The following is a 20,944-nucleotide window of genomic DNA, read 5'->3' on the forward strand; positions in this document are numbered from 1 at the left end:
CTAATTAGGTTTCTCTGCAGTCACCATAATCATCAGTTTCTCTCAGTGACTGTCCAACTGTCCATCAGCTGTTGCATGTTTTTATGCTACTAATGTGCTTTCTTATTCAGAAGATTTGCCTACATCATACCAGTAATATCACAGCTTGCTCTACATCAGTTGTTCTTAATCAGCCCTAAGGCCACACTTCTTGTGTGAACCTGATTTGGGGATCAAAACGTTTCTATTTGTTGTTTCAGCAATATTTACTCAAAGTTTTGTTTGCATTGCCTGATTATTATCCCAACTTGAACAATTATCATTTAAGATGTAATTCAATCTAATGAACAGACATTAATATTTGCCTCAGTTGATGGAATTATTGCTGCAGGGCAGAGACTCGAAGAAAATTAGAAAGGTGTTGTTGGTCTGCAGGCCATGATATGTCAGTTTCATTTCAATTTTAAGTTAAGTTTTGAGGAGTCACTCTAATAAAGTTAGCATTCAGGTTTCCAGTAAAGGCCTTTTAGGAAGACAGTTGTGTTGGATAATGTGGATGGGATCTGTTAAACCGAGACTTGTTTTCATGTAGGCTAGCATGTAAAAAATGTTTCTGGAATTGGTTAACAACTAAAATGTTAATCATGGGTCAGTGTTTGCTTTCATGTTATTTGTTAACATTTTGAGTTTTCTCATCTGTCAGCTCAGGGCCGCAGCACGTCAACACACCCGCCACACCACCCGGTAGAACTGGGCGAGGACAACCGGTCGGTTTGCATTCGGCCAGTGGGTGGAAAGGTAACAACTTCCGAGAAGGAAACGCATTCACAAAGAGGCCGGAAGTAACGTGAATTTGATTTCAAAATAGTTGAAAATGTAGACCATCATTTTAAACAAATAAGGAAAGGAGGATTTAAAGTATGGCTGAATAACAATTGTAAAATGGGCTACTGAAATATTCGTTTTCCAAATTTGGGAATAGGCTTCTATTTGTCAAACAGGAACCAAATAACCCTCAGAAACAGCAATGATTGCAAATTTTTCAATGGTTTCACAACAAATAGCCTATATTGTCCTTTCCAAATATGTAGCTTAATTCATGTGGTAGGCCTACTTATCCTTTGGTTTGACAAGTGGTTCAGCCTACAGGGGTGACCTACTGCTAGTTTGGGGGATATTATTACTTCTGAGGTGCCTGTAAGTCATTGCTCTCTGTAGATCACCTTGGTAGACAAATTGAAAAAATGCAAATATGTGCTGATTGTTTGCAGTGACTCTCTTATGGGCAAGAAAAGGGCGTTGTTAAGAAAATTACATACATATGCAACATAATACTTCACTGGCTGACTCTAAATAGTCCCATTTTAATTGATGCGAGCGAGAGCATGTCCAGGTAAAGCCTTTTATTTTGTAAATTGGAATTCCGGATGTATCTCATTCCTCGCGACGGACTTGACACAGGTGTTTCAAGCCGGGAGATAATTAACAACTTGAGTCCTGTTAACGCACTGACGCGTTTTAATGCAAAAGAAACTATATCGTCCACAAAACTCACCGGTGGGGAAATTAATGCTCTTATTTTACTTAATCAAATATTAAACCAACTTTACTGATCATGACTGGAGATACAACTACGGTAAGTTGCAATATGTTCAAGTAAATCTCAAATTAACTGTGCATTGATGCAAGCTATGTTTTAAGGAGCCCCTAAAGTCCCCTAAAGTGATATCTTTATCATCTGGGGTATTAGCTACTTTTGGTTGAAACATGTTGTATGTTCGATTGTTTTTCTACTCTTTCTAATGGCGAAATGTTTATAATAAGGTGGGGGCTGACGAGCATGGAGAGAGAGGAGCAGCAGCAGCTGCATCTGTGGAAAGACGACCTGTGAGTAGGCCTTCTTACAAATTAGGGCTGAAAAGATGCTGTAGTTTCGGTGGTGGTTTTTGTTTGTGTTGGAAGAGATTGATTCTCAGATGTGCAGGTGTCATGCCTGAAAACTGATTGCCATCTGCTGGAGCTGTATTACCCAGTCTCTTCACTTTCTGGCAAGTGAAATAGCCTACTGCATTTTATGGGTTGTATTGGCCATTTAAAGGTATTTTAAGAAGTAAAAAGTAGGCCCACTAGGTGAGCTATAATCTGTCAAATAGGCCTATAACTGTTTTGAATGAAATCAACTAATTTCAGGGTGGAAATAACCTTTCAGTCAATAACAAAAGGCTTCAATCATTTTCTGGCAAGTGAAATACTGCATTTTATGAGTTGTATTGGCCATTTAAAGGTAGGACTATTTTAACAGGTAAAAAAAGAGTGTATTGGTTGGTAGGGTACACAGCAAGTAAAATAATACAGTCATAAGGATAATTGCAAAATTGTCTTCATTTTATATTTAAGTTGGCAGTAAGTCACGTTAATTAGGCTACAGCCCTTTTCCAAATATAAACAAAGATATTAGACATAGGCCTACCAAACATCAGTTTTCGGCACTACACCTGTCAACACTGCCGTGCCTAAATTCCATCCTCTTCTTCCTTGTGTTTATTATTATAAATTGTATGCTCAAACAACATCATTTCAGGAGCAAGTTAGTTTTGTCTAAGTTGAGTATGTTTTGTAACTTTAATTAAACCAGTGATAGGCCTACTGCAATTTCTCTTTGGGGATGAATAAAGTCTATTTAGAGAGATAAGTAAAATTCTCGTGAGTTTGTTAGAGCAGTTCCACTAAAATCGTTTTTGCACATAATGTGTAACCCAAGTGTCAAGCTTAGGGGCACATAATGTCAACGAATAATGATCTCTGTCATGATGTTATTGGTTGCACTGATTGAACATACATTCCTACAATATTGGAGATCATTTGTTAATATTTCTGGGTGAGCAGGCACATGGTGCAGCTGCAGACTGTAGATTGAAAGTGAGTTTTAAAAAAATATGCTGCAAATAGTCTGAATGTGGTTTAACAGAATTTCAGTGACTTCATTTAAATTTACTACATATGTGGTGTAGCTGAAATAAAGCCAACCAAATGCTGTTGAGCCAAGATACAGATATCCTTGACACCGTTTCGAGTGCAATTCACCAAACGCTGAATCAGATTTTGAGCTTACACTCTTCACTATGTCTTTCATCAGTGTATTTTTCCTCTTTAGTTGCTGGCCCCTGTGTTTAAATCATAGTATTGGAGGCTCATTGAGGCCTTTTTTTCATTCACCATGAGTTTAATTCAGAGTTACTGAACAGTGTATTTTCCCTGTACTGCTGATACACTGTTGGCATATGGCTGTCATGTCTATTGTCAAGGCAAACAAACTGCCAAACCCAGAGTATCATGATGATGTCAGCTGTTCTCAATGTATTTTGCATTGCCATGTCTGTGACTGATGCCTGTTATGGCACAATTACACACTAGAGAAAAATCTGTCACACTGCAATTTCAAATCATCATGAATTTGTACTTTGTTACTAGACAACAGATTAAATGCATAATTTGTTACAAATTCCAATATTTAGCATTTTATTTACAAGAAAAACTTACTACCGGAAGTACAAATTCTGAAGAACTGTCTTTCAGTGTTTAAATATGCTATATCTAACTACTTAATGTAATGTTGAAAAGTTTTTAAATGTGTTTTGAATATGAATCCTTAACCTTCTTTTAATATATATATATATATATATATATATATATATATATATATATATATATATATATATATATATATATATATATATATATATATATATATATATATATATATATATATATATATATATATATACCACAGCCTTCAGATAAATACAGTAGAGTATAAAGTACAACACTCTGCAGTAAAATGGAATACAACCAATATCTCAAAAAGCTGTTCCACTCAGACTTTTCAGTGTTATTTCGCTCCGGCACAGTTCTTATCCAGGCAGGGCTGAGTCTTGTTGATATTTTTGATCAACAGAATTGAACGGCAATTTGAAAAATATTCCTTTCATCAAAGTGCAACTTAAACTTTATGGATTTTTTTTAAATTTAGATAAGCTCACTGATGATAAAGCAGCTGAGTACTTGATGATTTTCTGTGTGTGTTTTCTTCAGAGTATTGTGAAGCTACAAAATATGCTAAGGAAAGTTTCTCAAAGCCCTTTCCATAATCAATACAAGGTGAGTGGGCACGCACGCACACTTTGCAGTACACAATTACAATCTGTCAGAATGCTTAACTCAACTTTAACTTTTCCAGTTTGTGGATGGATATTTAAAATTAACTGGCTTAATAAATTAGCTTGCTATTGTTGATGATACTCGTTTTTTGTTTCTCTTTCTTCTCAGACTCTTGTTTCATCAACCTCAGACTTCAGTGAATCATCAGCAAATGAGTACCAAAACAAACAGGTTAGAGACAAAATGATAACAGCAGCTTTCAGCTCTGCACATGGCCTACACAAGTGCAGGTTGTGGATCCTCGTTGAAAAGTGTATTTTAAAGACACTCCCAGTCAGATTGTCTTTCTTTAAACACAGAGTTAACAACAAAAACATACTTCCTTCGTTGTTGGAAAACCAACAGCAAGTGTAGACCTGCCTGTTGTATCGTTTCAACAGCAGAGAGTATTGTTGAATTTGTGTTTGCCATTTCTGACACATGACTTACATAACACAGTGATTCACAGTGCGTGAAAAGTATGATGCGTGACCACGCTTCACTCCATAAATATGTTTAGTTCATTTAGCATCCTTGTTCGGAAGATGCGGCATTTTGTCTTGAGCAATCCTCAACACAAAAAGTTAATGGAATATTTTCATGTGGTTTTTAGTTTGTACACTGCCTCCTTCCAACAATCATTCAACATGTTTTAATGTAATTATGTCTAATCTAATTACAGAATGGAGAGCAGGAAGTGCTGCACTTAAGTCCTCAGGTATGTGTTTAGATGCCAGCATTTTTAGCACGGTCAACAGTCCAAGTCGAATCTTGCACCTCTTTGTCTCTTGTGTCATTTTCCTTTCTTTGTTTATCAGAGTGGAATCAGTGGGGGCTTGGAAAGAATGAACTCTTCTCATGCGCATTCTTTGGTACGCATCTCAAAACACTACCTTATATACCATCATTATCATTGACAATGTCGCTAATGACCTTGTGTTCTTTCATCAGGATTTGGGCAGCAAAGGTCATGTAATGAAGGATGTACGGAGGAAAATGTCTGATGAAAATCTCAATACCATCCTTGTCCCTCCACCTGAATTTCAAAATGTGGAAAATGGAGCCCAAGTTTCTGAACCTCAAAAGGACTTATTCCAGGCCCATAACGCCAATCATTCACAAGGCCTCTTCCAGGCATCAACACTGGCCAGGAAGACATCTGCCAATGACCCTTTTCATGATGTAACCCTGAACTCACCAGACTTATTCAAGTCAATCCCTGCTCAAACACAGACCTTTCCCAAAACCTTGGACCTGTTTAAAGATGAAGGGGTCAATCTTTTCCAGGCTGCTAAAGGAGATGATGAAGCTAAACGCACTACGGAGGTGAATCTCTTTGATAAATCTCCCAGTATCTTTGTTGACCCGTTCATATCTACTTCAAACAAGGAGTATGACCTGTTCCGTTCTCCACAGCCCAAGATGGCAAATCCATTTTCTACTACCACGACCAATGGAGCGGATTTGTTTCAATCACTTCCAACTAGAAGTGGGGAACTCTTCAACATCAGGGAAAACAAACAAGACGCCTCTACGAAAGAGGACCCTTTTGGCATGTCTTTTAAGGAAAACCTTGATGTATTTTCATCTTCATCCACAAATTCAGTCGACCCATTCCCAAGCCCAATTACAAAGAGTTTATTCCAAAGTGTTTCCAGTTTGGATGACCCATTTGGTCCTACTCCTTCAAAACAATACGACCCTTTCCAGGATGTTTCAAATGGGTCTCCATTTGACATTTTCCAACCTCTTCCCTCAAAGACTAACAGCAATGTATTTGAGATAAACCCCATCAATACTGCCTCTACACCTTCACTCAACAGTCAGAAATCAGAAGTGAAGTTAGACATGCTATCTTCACCAGATCTTTTCAAGGCAGCGACATCAGAATCACATCCAGCCATCCAACCGAACTCGTCTGACAGGCCTCATGATATTGTCTTGACGACTCCCCAGGGAACTGAACATGAAATCCTTGAGCCAAGTCCCTTCAGTCGGGCCAGGCATCTGTCTGTGTCACCAAGGCAATCTCCATCTGAAATGACTCATGTATGTAACAAGTGCCATTTGATATTTAGACCACAATAAAATCCATATTTAATAAAATGGATTTTACTTTAAATATGTTAAGGGAACTACTCTACTGTAGGATGCATCTAGACCACAAAATGCTTACACATTGATTTATGACATGAACTTTCTACTAACTTTTTATAATCAAACTTGCAGGTGCAGACCTTCAAACGTCCGCCAAAGCCACTTCCCCGAACTAGACCACCCAGGCCAAACAGGCCACCAAAACCAGAAAAACCACTGACACCAGCAAACCCTGTATGTAAAGAATAAAGTTTAGCACAATGTTATTTCTTTGTTTGTTTAAAGCTTCAGTGTGTAATATTTACGAGGATCTATTAACACAAATGTAATATAATATCCATAACTGTGTATTCTCTACAGACCATGTTTCATCACTACGTTTATTACGTATGAAAAACAAGCAGAAGTAGCAGCATTAGTAGTAGTCAGGTTTATTAGAAGGAAGAAGACAAGTGAAATTTGGACAAATGTATGACCACACGTACTGTTTAGCATGAGTGGATGGAGCGTGTCAGTCACCGTAGCTTCTCTGTGCTTGCAAAGGAAGGTGAGCGGTGACTGATGGTGCATTCATATGGTGTCTGAAAAGTGGACTAAAGTGTACATGGGACATGGAGTATACAGAACAGTATAGAAATATATGTAAGAAGACACAAATAATAAAAACTTTGCCAGTGGTAGTCTATATTATATAAAGATATTAAAAGAGGACCATAAGACCTTATGGAGAAAAGGTACAAAGTTTTTTTTTTTTTTTTTTTTTTTTTTTTTTTTTTGTTTGTTTTACTGCTGAATTTACAATTGCCATTAGAAGTAATACATTTATTAAGTACTTATTTCTTAGGAGCGAGTGAATGCGCAGTGAGCCACTAGATATCACTAAAACTTACACACTGAACCTTTAACTCACAACTTTCTCTGCCACTGTAATGTGCTGTTAATTACATTCTTTGTATCCTTTGGACTGTGTTTAGATTGGAACTGAACCAGCTCTACCAAAAACATCTCCCAAGCCAGCCTTCAGTATGCTCCCAAAACCAGTTAAACCCAAAACTCTGGTAGGCATGATGTTGACATTTGACCAAATTAGCTGCCCTAACTAGCTAGGGCAACTATATGCTCTAGGACATTGTTTCTAGATATGAGGAACAATGTAAAATGTGTTGTCTATTAGGATACACTGTGGAGAGAACATCATCTTTAACCGGTCGAGGCAGATGGCCGCCCACCCTGAGCCATGGTTCTGCTCGAGGTTTCTGCCTCTTAAAAGGAAGTTTTTCCTTGCCTCTGTCGCCTAGTGCTTGCTCTTGATGGGAACTGTTGGGCTTCTGTAAATAACATCACAGAGTACGGTCTAGACCTGCTCTTTTATGAAAAGCGCTGTGAGATAACTGTTGTTGTGATTTGGCGCTATATAAATAAAATTGAAATTGAATTTATGTGGGCATGTTTCAAGTGTTTTTGTTTTTTTGTTTTGTTTTTTTTACAGGAAAGTAAACAGACAGACCCTGAGAACTATGTTGTCTTTGAGGATGTCCTGCTTATTGGACAGGTATGTTTCAAGTGCAAGTGATTCTCAATAATTATAAATTAAATGTATTCATTTCTGGATGGATGGACATAATGATTATGTATGTTGGATTATTATGAAAACATTTTGGTGAAACTATCTATGCAAATATTTGCTTTACTAAAACACCCCCTAAAAAGGAGAGGTGTGTTGAAGACTGGCCCGAAGACAGCCCTGAGCTTAACCCTGACTTCAAACCAGTAAGAAAACCTTACCAAAATGAATCTGCAATCCTTTCATCACATTTTCTCTCAATACGGGGGCATACTACCTCGAGCTCTCAGTAATGTCGTCTATTCTATTATTCTTGTGTGCTGCTATGCAAACTTGAATTTCCCCTAAATTATTAATACAGGGAAATGTTATCTATTGCAAAATAAATTCTCTGTCATATATATATATTTTTTTTCCCCCCCAGTCTGGAACATTAAGACTACGACGAGAATCATTGAAAGTAAGAGATGAGTTATTTCCCTTGCTAGCATTGTTTGTTTGTAAGCAGAAACATGATGTGAAAACGTTAACCTTTACCTTTATATTAAGATGAACTCTAATGGAGGCAGTGGCGAGGATCAGGACAACTCTGGGAGTCACAGCAAGGTACTATCCAACTCACTCATCACTCACTGTTAGGCATTAAGTGGTTGTTACATAGTTTAACACACGTTTTGTTTTTTTACAGAAAAAAGACAAAAAAAACAGAAAGTCCTTTCTTTCAAGAAGAGGGTCAAAGGTAAATGAAGCCATGCAAAATAACAGCTTCACTGATTAGAATTTATTTGCATGTTTGTCTAATGAATTTCAATTGTAGGAAAAGTTTGCTGATGACACAAAGGAGGGGAGGAGCAAGACACTACCTTACCATAGTAAATCAACAATGGTAACTATCAGAGTCTGGAATCAAATTTATATTGTGTACACATGTGACAGTAAGCCTAGCCTTTACATTTCCCTACATATGTTTATCTGTGATTAGGTTAGTATTAAAACTGTAATGTGTTGTTGCCTCTAAAGGGCTGGCGTGATCTGATGTGGTAGTACAACTATATTCAAATAGAGAAAGCGACATTCTAGCAAGCACAAATAAAGGCAACTTTAACTTGTGTTAAAACAATTTATTCTGAGGGAGTTAAAAGTGCTTCTGTTTTTCAGGAGTATTCAGATAGGCACATGTCTGCAGGAGAGAACGAAGACGAGGAGCAGAATGGGATGGTTTACACGGTATGTTTTTATTTTTTTTAAACAAAAAAAACCCATCTAGTTTCTGTCCTTATGAACAGTAATAATGAACCACTGGTGGTTATTGTATATTGGTTAATGTATTATTTTCTCAACAGAAGAATCCTCTTAAGACCAAAGTCAACCCGAAGCTAAGAAGAGCGTCCACTAATTCCTCTGTGCCAGACACAAAGCACATGAACAAACTTTTACCTCAAGAATCAAAGGCAAGTACATGAAGAAGTAGTACAAGTGTGTGTGCGTGTGATTTTCAGAATGACATTTATTTAGGTTTTCCTGAATCTGCCATGGAAGTTTCATCCAAGCAAACAGACTCATTCAAGCCACCCTATCATGTGTGAAAAGCCTCCATACACAGGACATCTTACACCAATATCACAGTTGTGATGTCTTATTTGTAATTTCACAACAGGGTGATGATGATAAGAAAAGCGTCAGCAAGAAAAACTCCATTGAACGTCGATGGTCAGAGGTAAAGTACCTGTCGACCAACTGTTTATCACACTAGTTGGATCCTGAATTGTCTGCTGCAGACGAGGTGCAAGAGGGTGAGAAGAGCTCTCCTTCTGTGAACCTTCAAGTCCCAAAGACCATCTTGAGCACTAGCGGCTCAAAATCCTAATCATTAAGACTTTTTTAATTTGTTTTTTTAACATGTCTTAAGTGCTGGAAAAAGTAATAGATGTGTTTTTTCTCAGTATTTTATTCTTGAAAGAAATTGTTTACGTTCTTAAGGACAAATGTTAGTCGTCCCAAACAGTTTTTGATGCAGTGCTTCATTGTCAACAGGGGGTCGTTTTGGATGGCAGCACTGGTGAGGACGAGGAAGGAGATGAAGCCCAGCATGGCGAGGTTCACAGCCATGGATTTGTACGCTTTTGTAATACTTACTATAAGTAAAGATGATAAACTAATGATACATAGAAATATGCACATTAATGCCACGATGTTATCAGGGTTGAAAACAATGCAAAATTCATGACAGTTTAGTGTAAAAAAATTAGATATTTTAGTTATTTTTGAGCATTTAAGGGGAGAAATGTGAATATTGCATGTATTGAATTTGGACAATCTAATCTTTTCTCTCTCCAGAAGAAAAAAAAGAAGGTGAAAATCACTTTTATCCCACATAGAGGATTTGCCATCACATCAGCAAAGGTATTGCACCTCTACTGTACTTTATATTTCACAGCATATTTGTCTACACCTTACTGAATCTATGTCATGTTGAAATGTTCTCCCTCCAGACGGATGATAAACTGAAGGGAGCACATGGATACACATCTCGCAAAAACTCAAAGGTACATGTGAGTATCATGGGTTTGTACAGCTGTGTGCGCTTTGCTCATACATTGTATTTGTGCTACATATGTTTATCTGTGATTAGATTAGTATTAAAACTGTAATGTGTAGTGGCCTCTAAGGGGCTGGCGTGATCTGATGTGGTAGTACAACTATATTCAAGTTCAATCTTTATTGTCCCACCAGGGGTAATTTGATTTGCAATAGGGTTAAAACAAACATACATGAGGCATAAACAAAGATAAGAACAGCCGTTATATACAACCTCTTTTGTTCGTCTAAAAGTACTCAATAAGTTGAAATGGTAGCCTCAACAATCTATCTATCAAATGGAGGAAGCGGTATTCTAGCAAGCACAAATAAAGGATACTTTAACTTGTATTAAAAAACAATTTATTCTGAGGGAGTTAAAAGTGCTTCTGTTTTTCAGGAGTATTCAGATAGGCACATGTCTGCAGGAGAGAATGAAGACGAGGAGCAGAATGGGATGGTTTACACGGTATGTTTTTATTTTTTTTAACTATCTAGTTTCTGTCTTTATGAACAGTAATAATGAACCACTGGTGGTTATTAAATGTATTCTTTTGTCAACAGAAGGATCCTCTTAAGACCAAAGTCAACCTGAAGCTAAGAAGAGCGTCCACTAATTCCTCTGTGCCAGACACAAAGCACATGAACAAACTTTTACCTCAAGAATCAAAGGCAAGTACATGAAGAAGTAGTGTGTGTGTGTGTGTGTGTGTGTGAGTGTGTGTGATTTTCAGAATGACATTTATTTAGGTTTTCCTGAATCTGCCATGGAAGTTTCATCCAAGCAAACAGACTCATTCAAGCCACCCTATCATGTGTGAAAAGCCTCCATACACAGGACATCTTACACCAATATCACAGTTGTGATGTCTTATTTGTAATTTCACAACAGGATGATGATGATAAGAAAAGCGCCGGCAAGAAAAACTTCACTGAACGTCGATGGTCAGAGGTAAAGTACCTGTCAACCAACTGTTTTATAAAACTAGTTGGATCCTGAATTGTCTGCTGCAGACAAGGTGCAAGAGGGTGAGAAGAGCTCTCCTTCTGTGAACCTTCAAGTCAATTTCACAGCATATTTGTTTACACCTTACTTAATGTGTGTCATGTTGAAACGTTTTCCCTCCAGACGGATGATAAACTGAAGGGAGCACATGGATACACACCTCGCAAAAACTCAAATGTACATGTTAGTATCATGGGTTTGTACAGCATGTGTGCGCTTTGCTCATACATTGTATTTGTTTTATGAGGATGATCTAGGCAGTGTAACATGTTTAGAATATTTTATCCCACCACAGGATAAATCGCAAGATGAAGTTTTGGGTGCGCATGGCTACACACCTCAATATATGTCCCAGGTAACCTTCACCTTCACATCAGTTGACTCAATATTTAAACAACAAACTATACAAACTTTTGAACAATGTCAGTCCCACATTGTCTAATATGAGGGTGAATGGTCTAATCATTTTTGGAGATGGCATGGTTTATTTAAGTTTAGCTTTTTTAAGTTGGTGTTGCAGGAGAGTAGCTTTTGGAATCATTAGCTTGCATGTGACAACTTTTTATTAAGTTTTTATTTCTTTTACTCTTAGGCTAATCCCTTTGAGGATGTAGACGAGATGAAAGATTACCGTCTTCAGTCAGCTTACATGGTGCTTTTTTAATTATTATTACCATTAAACAATGTAGTTTGACAATGCAAAAATGTGCATTTATTTTTGTTTAATGTGAATATACTGTAGTTGGATGTCTTGACACGGAGGATATATGATTTTGCATTAACTCCTCTATGCAGCATGGTTTTCAATGTAACCTCTTCGATTTTGGTCATAAATATTCCTGACTTGTCTACAAAGACTAAAGGTTGTCCTGAATATGTTACTTAGGCTGATTTCATGGATGACGACCTCTTACAGAAAACACCCCATATGTCTGCTGGATTAAATGGGGATGAAGATCCATATGGAATGGCAGACTGGAAACCTGTAACTTTCCCTTCTCAATATTTTTGTATTTGAACATTTTGTTACCTGTTCTCACTTAATGGGCTTTTCCCCTTTTGTCAATAGAAGAAACCAACAAAGATGAAACAGCTGCTCGTGGGTCGTCGAAGCTCTAAGGTAAATGTGTCTGTGGAATGTTTGTTTGTTAGGCAAAGTGATAAATGTCTCTGAACGTTGTTGTTTTTTTTTTAATTAGGAGGGCATGCTGGACAACAGTCCCCAGACAAAGAACAGCTTCTCAGCAGAGGAGTTAGACAATGAAGACCTAAAAGGAATGCAGGACTGCAAACCGGTATTTTTATATCTGAAAGTACTATTTTTTACGATTTTAATTTAATCATTTAGCTTATGCTTTTATCCAGGGCGACTTAAAATTGCTACGCCTCTTGAGTGAGGTTAAGTGTCTCGCTCAGGGACACACTGGTGGATGTGTCTTAGGCTACATCCAAACTACTATGTTTTCATTCTAAAACGCAGACCTTTTGCCAGGTTTGCACCTCACGTCTAGACTAAAACGCTGAATCCCAACATCAACAACGGAGAAGTTTTGAAAATGTTGCCAACACTGTTCTCGTTTTTAAAACTCCGGCGTAGCGTTTTAGTGCGGACAGGCAAAAACGATGAAGCAAACACTCACATCTGGCTTGCTGATTGAGTCTTACGGCCTGTGTCCATCAAAGTGTTTTTTACCAGTTGAAAACACCAGCTGCCTAGCTGGGAGCGCTAGGGTTTTTTTTTTTTTTTGAGAGGCTGTGGTTGCTATGATAAGGTGATGTGGAGGTGATGTGCTGCAAGTAGGGTACCTAATTTTCCACAAAGTACGTACGCCTACTTGCGCTGGCCCTTGCTCTGCATGAAGAGAAGGCTGAAACATGTACACGTGGCGGGTGAGGAAATAACTCGGCTAGGAGTCACATTTTTTCGTTCGAGAACTGAGATGGTTGGGTGCTGTGTTTGTCCCGTCCCCCTTGTACTGTGATTGGATGGCTGGGTAAAAAGTGACAGTGACGAGCGCAGCGTTTTTCCCAAAGCTGAACATTTTTCTACGCTTGGCGACTGGGGAAAAAAATGCTCAGTGCCCAGCACGGAAAAGACGCTCAATGCCTCCTCGCGCTGCTGGTGTTTTTACCATGTTGTAAAAATGCGGCGCTACCATTGCAATGAATTGAAAAAAGAGGATGGCTTTGGGGAAAAAACACTTTAGGGAAAGAAGAGTTAACAAAAATTGCAATCAATACAAGATAATTGTAAGGGGATAGAAGAAGAGCACAGGAAGTGCAGGTTAAAGGTGTTATAAGAGGAAGTGTTCTCGGAAGAGATGAGTTTTCAAGAGCTTCTTGAATTTAGAGAGGGGACGCCCCTGCTCTGATGGCATGTGGTAGCTTGTTCCACCATTGTGGTGTCACAGATACGAACAGCTGAGACTGGGATTGCTTTGTGTGACTGGATGGCAGAGCCAGGCGGCGTTTCGTTGGATGAGCGTAGTGGCCGAGAAGGAACGTAAACTTGTATTATGGAATTGAGGTAGATGGGTGCAGAACTATTTATATCTCTGTATGCAAGCATTAGTGACTTAAATTTTATTCTGGAGGCCACGGGGAGCCAGTGGAGGTCACACAGTAATGGAGTTGACATGAGTCCTTTTGGGCTGATCAAAAACCAGGCGCGCTGCGTTCTGACCCATTTGTAAGGGTTTCACCGTACAAGCTGGAAGACCTGCTAGGAGGGCATTGCAATAGTCGTGGCGAGAGATAACCATGGCCTGTACCAGAAGCTGGATGGCATATTGAGTGAGGTAGGCCCTGATTTCTCTGATGTTGTATAGAGCAAAGCGGCATGACCGAGAGACAGTAGCAACATGGTCTGAAAAGGACAGCTTGTCATCAATCATGACACCCAAGTTTCTCACCACCTTGGTTGGAGTGATGGTTGAAGTCAATTTGTAGTTTGATGTTATGGTGGGTCGATTGCTTGGCTGGAATGACGAAGAGTTCAGTCTTAGAGTTAGGGTTAGTGTAAGGTGGCAAGCATAGACTGTGGTGGCAAGGCTTCATCCATGCAGATATGTCCGAGAGACAGTCTGTAATCCATGCCAAATCGAACCCACATCTCTCACACCAAAAGCATGTTTTATCCAACAATGGTACCAGTAGTAGAAGCACAATGTAATTGCTTTGTAGAAACGCCATGTGATGCAATGATTTAAACAATATAGATTAGCAACAGTAGAGAAAATATCATCAAATCATGATATATGATATCATATCAAAGTGCTTGTGCTGTCAAATGCATCATTGTGCTAAATATCTCATTTCAGAGCAGATGTAAAACCTTCACTAAACACTTTTATGCAGAAGAGAGGATGACTATTTTCCAAGAATATGTTTGCTTTTGATTTTATTCCATTTTAAGCTGTAATTAACAAAACTTTTTTGTTTGTTCTGTCTCAGAAAAACTCCAAATACAAAGTCCCTATTCCCATCCCACGCAATTCTAAGACCACCAGTGGACAGAGTGAACCAATAGGATTCAGCCAGCACATACCTCAGCAAGCATCCATGTTTAATGTTAGTTTAATGCACAACATAAGCATGGGACAATAATATATCTTAGTTTAATTGTTTTCTGTGGAATGACTTGGTCTGACCTTTTTTTTTTTTTTGCAGGATGCCTTTGCTGATAATGACATCCCTCAAACAGGAACATATTTCATGAGTCCTGGAGAGATGTATGACAGCGAACAGGATGAAGTGGAAACCTGCAAACCGGTATTTATTTTTTTTCTCCTTGTGTTCATTTTCACTGCTTCACTTTGGAGTTATTTAATGATTCTCCAACATTGTTTTTCTTTTCAACAGAAGAAGTCATCTAAACTTAAAGGCCTCAAAAAACAAAAGGCAAAGGTGAATCAGCGTGGTCTGACTTATTTGTTATCAAATACAGAAAGTGGGGTTTTGCTCTTATTGCTGTCTGATCTTTAAAAGCAAGAGATGGACATGCTCACTTTTTTGTCTTTGTCATGCCAGAACAAAGCCATGCATCTAGAGTGTGAAGATCCACCAGGAGCTACGTCTAGTGACTACCTGTCAGAGGCTGCTAAGGTAAGCTCGCACCTTTCAAAGTGGAAAATACAGCAAGCTATTTAATAACGAGTGATTAGTAAATGGTATGCTTCAGGTAAACATGTTTGGCTTTGGCTAAAACCGGTTAGCACAAGTGTCCTAATTAATGACCCAGTTTTCAGTATTTATCTAACCCGCAGCTTTACTACTTTAGCGTCCTTCTGACAGCATTTGACTAGTGATATAGCAACACACTGTTTAAGTTTCAAGTCTTGAATTTTCTAGTGATTCAGAACTGACAGATTTCAAACAGGAATAAATAGAAATATCTCATGTCTGAACAATTCCTGTGAAAACAAGACTGCCTGGTTATTTTTCCAGGTGCACTTTGTTGACCTCAACTGACAATTGAGAAACAATGAAATGTTGTTTTCCACTGTTGACTTAGTTGTCTTAATTTCTTTGTTCCTGACAGGACACATTCCTTTGACATGTGACTGACCCAGTTCAGCAACATAGTGTACATACTAGCTAGCGTACCAAGCCCTGCATAGAAGGGGTTTAATATGTACAAAGGTTAAATGGTTAAATAAAGGCAGGTTTTGAAGAAGATCTACTGACATTCACTGGCTTGTTTTTGTCCCCTCTCTCCCCTCATTCAGGCGGAGTGGCTGGCTGCTCAGATGGATGAGCGTGCTATAGCAGCTCTGGAGGATGATGATCAAGAAGGGGTCAGTTTCTCTTAAACCTGGCCTAACAAAAATATGCATTTCCTGTGTATGCATGTGAATAATGTTCACCTTTTCTAGTAGTGCTCTGGTGTGAACCATTATGGTTTTGTAATATTTTTTTTTGTCACAGGACACTGACAGTTTGATGGAGTGGTGGAACACTGTAGAACGTGAGTTACAACTAAAACTAAGCAATTAAGTAAACACCTGAATGTCTGTCTTTCTTTTTTTTTTGTACTTAAATAACACACTTGATTGTATTTCAGAATGGGATGAGGTGCCATCAGACGATGAGGACAAATTCAAAACAGAGGATGAGTCCAAGTGCGTCTGTTTACGCAAATTTGGTGGAAGTAAAAGTGTACTGAACTGGCCAAACTGATACCTTCAAAGTATCAGCTTGACAGCAGAAACAAGAGGGATGTTTTTGTTTTTGCTATGCCAGAAGTGAATGTGTGTCATGACTCGGATTACTGATTGTAGAGGAAAAGGTTGTGCTAAATGTAGAACTGAAACAATTTATTAGTCAAATCTATTGGTGACCAACAGAAACATAATCTGTAATATTTGACAATCAGTTCATTCATTACTCAAGCAAAAATGCTAAACATTTGCAGGTTCTAGCTCCTCAAATGTGAGGACTTTATGTGTTTCCTTGTCAGATGATAGTTAACTGAATATCTTTTGGTTTTTGGACCACTGCTTGGATCAAAGAAGCAATACCTCAAATTTTAGGAAATTCAGTGCGGCGTACTGTATTCACTGTATTCTGACATCTTATTAAACAAACAATTCAGCAAAATTATGTATAATGAAGTAATTCTTAGTTGCAGCTATAATGAAATGTGTACCGCACTGTGTATTTGCGTACTCTGGGCCAACACAGATAACAGAACAGCACTTGAGCATAACTAACAACATAAATCCTGCTAGTTTTGGTAGGCCATGTCAGGACCCCAGCTACCATCCCTTCAAAATCAAGTCAAATGAAAATATTTAGATGTAGGCTACATATGTTTAAGATCTGCTTCTTTTGCTTGATTGGCTGATTCTGATATTTGGTTAGCTTACAAATGACAACTGTTAATACATTTTGCAGTGAGTTATTTTGAGTGTGAGAATTAATCAAGCTACTTTATAAATGTGAATAGAAAGTTTGCACTACTGTCTTTATGGAAAGTTAGTGAGTGTATAAAGTGAGTGAGTATTGCTTTTATTTCATTGTTTGACATTTTGTATCATGACCCACATTTTAAGTTGCTTCTTCCTTACTGCACTTATAAAGAAATAACATTGCTTTGTCCACCAAATAAATTCCAGGTCATTCAGCATCTTGGCAGACAAGGTTCATCGTGGCCTGCGTGTCTTCAACAAGGTCTTCACAGAGCGAGCTGAGGTCCTCTGGCAATCCACCGTCGCACTCCACAGCATCGCTGACAACATCAACAATTTCCACCACAAGGCCAAGATCGCTGGCATTACTGGCGGCACCACCACTGCTGTGGGTGGTGTGACAGCCATCGCTGGTTTGGCTTTGGCACCCTTTACTCTCGGTGCCTCTCTTATAGTTACCGCTGTTGGTGTGGGTGTGGCAACAGCTGGTGGAATCGCTTCAGCCTCTGCGGCCATCTCGGATAACGTTAACAACATGAATGACCGGAAGAAGGTAAGGTGCAATTTTACAGCCTATGCAAGGTCTGCTATTGCACTGGTAACATCTTGTATCAAAACAGAATGGAGAAAGCTGCACACTCATAACTCTAATGCATGTAGATCCACAAACTGCTTTCTTTTATTTTTCTTATTTTCTGATGTTTAATAGTTGAAATAAATGCAGGAACATAATGTTTCAATGAAGGAAGTAGAGTAACGTTCTTTTAACGCTTTTAATGGTTAAAATATGTGACTTATGATACTGAGACCATGGTTGACACCCTGTCCCGTCTCGTGCTTACTGCTGATTTTTTTAGCGTTTAACTGAAGACTGTGGTCTTTACCTCTCCTTCCCTAGGTGGAGATGGTATTGGAGAACTATGAGGCTCAGCTGCTGGACATTGGGAAGATCCTCCACTTTGTCAATCAGGGCTTGTACAAACTGCGTGGTCATCCTTTCCTTAGGTCTGGCACCCAACACTACTCAGAGGACTGGGAGGTCCGCAGGGCAGTCCAGATGATCAGCTTTGTCGATCAGCCTGTGATGCGAGCGACGGAGATAGCGGACGAGGCCATTACCTCAGTCCAAGGACTCTTCAAAGGCATGGACAAGTACTTCATCAAGGATTCCCGAGAGCTGAAGAAAGGCTGCAAGAAAGAGGTGGTGGGTCAAATAAAGCATGTGGCAAATTTCCTCCACGATGGGGTAGTCGAGCTCAATGCCATCAGAGAGGAGCTACAGGATGCCACTGGAAACATTTGATCAACTTCCTGCATGATGCCATTTTGACAATCAACATCAAAGATCACCAACCCCCTCTCCTGGCTAAATGAGGGAACTGTTGGTTTTAAAGGAATTCATGGACCCAGTAGGTAAGCACCTACTGTAAGACAAATTCAGTTTTCTGAAAACAGCAGACTCTAGAGTTATACGTAGTTTAGACAATTAACACTAGATTAGACTAGAATACATTTCAATAGTCCTGCAAAAATGCAACCCCTGTGAAGCTAATAAGTCGTTATTTTGTTGTGATTTTGGCAGAGGGGTGTTAATTCAACTCTGAGAACTTGTGACGCTATGGATTAGTCTTGTTGTATTTGTATTGTAAGGCATTTACTGTACACACAGGGGGCTGCAGAATGACAGGAAAACACCCTTCTTTATGCACTGTATGTATTGTTCTGTAGGTAAAATGTTTAAATATAAGGTGTATCAAAATGTAGCTTTGTGGTCACAGATGGTTTGACTTCAACATTTGAATAGATTTTTAGTTTAATTTGTCCACCTACTGTACTTACAGGAGGATGGCAAATGATAAACGGGAGCACCTTACAATATAATGCAACTGATACAGCATGAATAGGTTCAGCATTTTTTTTTTTTTTTTGTAGTGCTATTGTATTGAATGTTGTCAGCAGAGTCTGTGATTTAGTCCAATCCCTGAATCGGATATCAGTTTGAGCAAACAAATATTAGACTCAAAAAGAGGGAACTGTGCAGACACAAAGTGATATTTGTCTTTATGGTGTTTATAAGATTTTAATGCGTTGTTAAAATTGGCATGTTAATAGTCTTCATTTGTTGAATTAAAGTTAATGGATATAGGTTTTGTAAATAGAAATGTTCTGCTCACATTGTATAAAAACATCCAATTTTAAGTGTTTCTTTTTTAAAGAGAAACGGTGATAATGGTAAATTGTATTGCTTCAGGACACCTATTAACACAACTAATCTTTTTTTTTTTTTTGGTTGAGTTTAAGTCTTTTAGTTTATTAAAAGTATTCATATCCCGGATCAAGTACAAAATGAATAAATCTCGAAGAGATGCTCTGAACCAGATTTGGCTACCAGCTCATTTCCGTCTATAGTCCCAAACGGGTAGGTTGCAGCTGTAGGTTGTGGTTTGCTGGAGCATCAGTTTAAAAAACAAAAAACAAAACAAAAGCTTCAACAATTTGTACCTATTGGTAAAGTATTCCTGCATTGAAAGCCACATGTGTCACCATGTAAAATTATTGTACACATTTTTGTAATTTTTTTTGTGGCATGTAATGCATTTTAGTTGCATTAAGAATCAATTTTATTATTCCCCATAATATATATATATATCAAAAACTGGAGGCACCTTTTTGTCTTATGTGGCATCCATGTAAGTGTGTGTGTGTGTGTACTGTTGACCATGCCCCCATGAATGATTATATGTGTGTATATGTGCCTCTATTCTATTTTACTGTCAAACCTAAGTTTAACCATTCATATATTAATGTTTTGTATACAGTCACTGTATGTTTTAAATGTCAATTTTCTTTGTGACCACTTGTGGTCTTATAATTGCCTTTATTTTGTCAGTGTTTTACACTGTTAGGGCATTTTCCTGCATTATTTTAACCGGATTCTTTCATGTAACACTGACTCTGTAAATAAAGCCTGTTTACAAATGTGTCCTGTTTGAAAAGTTGGGCCTTAAGTGATGTTCCCAACCTTCCTGCCTGTGTAGGTGTTTGAGTAGTACATTTATCCTGCAATTCAAACTACAGGTGCTGGTCATATAATTAGAATATCATCAAAAAGTTGATTTATTTCAGTAATTCCATTCAAAAAGTGAAACTTGTATAATGTATACATTCATTCCACACAGACTGATATATTTCAAGTGTTCATTCCTTTTAATTTTGATGATTATATCTGACAACTAATAAAAACCCCAAAATCAGTCTCTCAGAAAATTAGAATATTGTGAAAAGGTTCAATATTGCAGACACCTGGTGCCACGCTCTAATCAGCTAATTAACTCACCTGCACCTGCAAAGGCCTTTAAATGGTCTCTCAGTCTAGTTCTGTAGGCTACACAATCATGGGGAAGACTGCTGACTTGACAGCTGTCCAAAAGACGACCATTGACACCTTGCACAAGGAGGGCAAGACACAAAAGGTCATTGCTAAAGAGGCTGGCTGTTCACAGAGCTCTGTGTCCAAGCACATTAATAGAGAGGCGAAGGGAAGGAAAAGATGTGGTAGAAAAAAGTGTACAAGCAATAGGGATAACCGCACCCTGGAGAGGATTGTGAAACAAA

The 20,944-nt window shown here is 38.4% G+C and overlaps 1 protein-coding gene across 9 annotated transcripts; it reads left to right on the forward strand.

The window, feature by feature from the left end:
- Nucleotides 1–1,428: 1,428 nt before the first annotated feature.
- Nucleotides 1,429–20,312, forward strand: si:cabz01007807.1. 9 transcript variants are annotated; one of them, XM_038732078.1, is made up of 40 exons: nucleotides 1,429–1,615; nucleotides 1,804–1,866; nucleotides 4,072–4,137; nucleotides 4,306–4,368; nucleotides 4,859–4,894; nucleotides 4,995–5,048; nucleotides 5,128–5,502; nucleotides 5,593–6,225; nucleotides 6,406–6,507; nucleotides 7,248–7,331; nucleotides 7,763–7,825; nucleotides 7,984–8,043; nucleotides 8,262–8,297; nucleotides 8,387–8,443; nucleotides 8,526–8,576; nucleotides 8,655–8,723; nucleotides 8,996–9,064; nucleotides 9,181–9,288; nucleotides 9,495–9,554; nucleotides 9,872–9,952; nucleotides 10,175–10,240; nucleotides 10,330–10,389; nucleotides 10,815–10,883; nucleotides 10,979–11,086; nucleotides 11,307–11,366; nucleotides 11,544–11,603; nucleotides 11,716–11,775; nucleotides 12,013–12,072; nucleotides 12,307–12,405; nucleotides 12,490–12,540; nucleotides 12,620–12,715; nucleotides 14,874–14,990; nucleotides 15,087–15,191; nucleotides 15,282–15,326; nucleotides 15,450–15,524; nucleotides 16,148–16,216; nucleotides 16,347–16,386; nucleotides 16,483–16,540; nucleotides 17,537–17,882; nucleotides 18,228–20,312. In XM_038732078.1, the coding sequence occupies exons 1-40, from the start codon at nucleotides 1,595–1,597 to the stop codon at nucleotides 18,630–18,632; spliced, it is 4,200 nt and encodes a 1,399-aa protein (XP_038588006.1). In that variant the 5' UTR covers nucleotides 1,429–1,594; the 3' UTR covers nucleotides 18,633–20,312. The 9 variants fall into 9 exon arrangements, with proteins under 9 accessions (XP_038588006.1, XP_038588000.1, XP_038587998.1 ...); XM_038732072.1 differs by having other exon boundaries at nucleotides 5,128–6,225; nucleotides 9,184–9,288; XM_038732070.1 differs by having other exon boundaries at nucleotides 1,430–1,615; nucleotides 5,128–6,225.
- The last annotated feature ends 632 nt before the right edge of the window (nucleotides 20,313–20,944 follow it).

This window comes from Micropterus salmoides, unplaced genomic scaffold (genome assembly GCF_014851395.1).
Source record: "Micropterus salmoides isolate LMB-PRFRI ecotype aquatic unplaced genomic scaffold, ASM1485139v1 Ms_hic_scaffold_2, whole genome shotgun sequence".
NCBI lineage: Eukaryota > Metazoa > Chordata > Actinopteri > Centrarchiformes > Centrarchidae > Micropterus > Micropterus salmoides.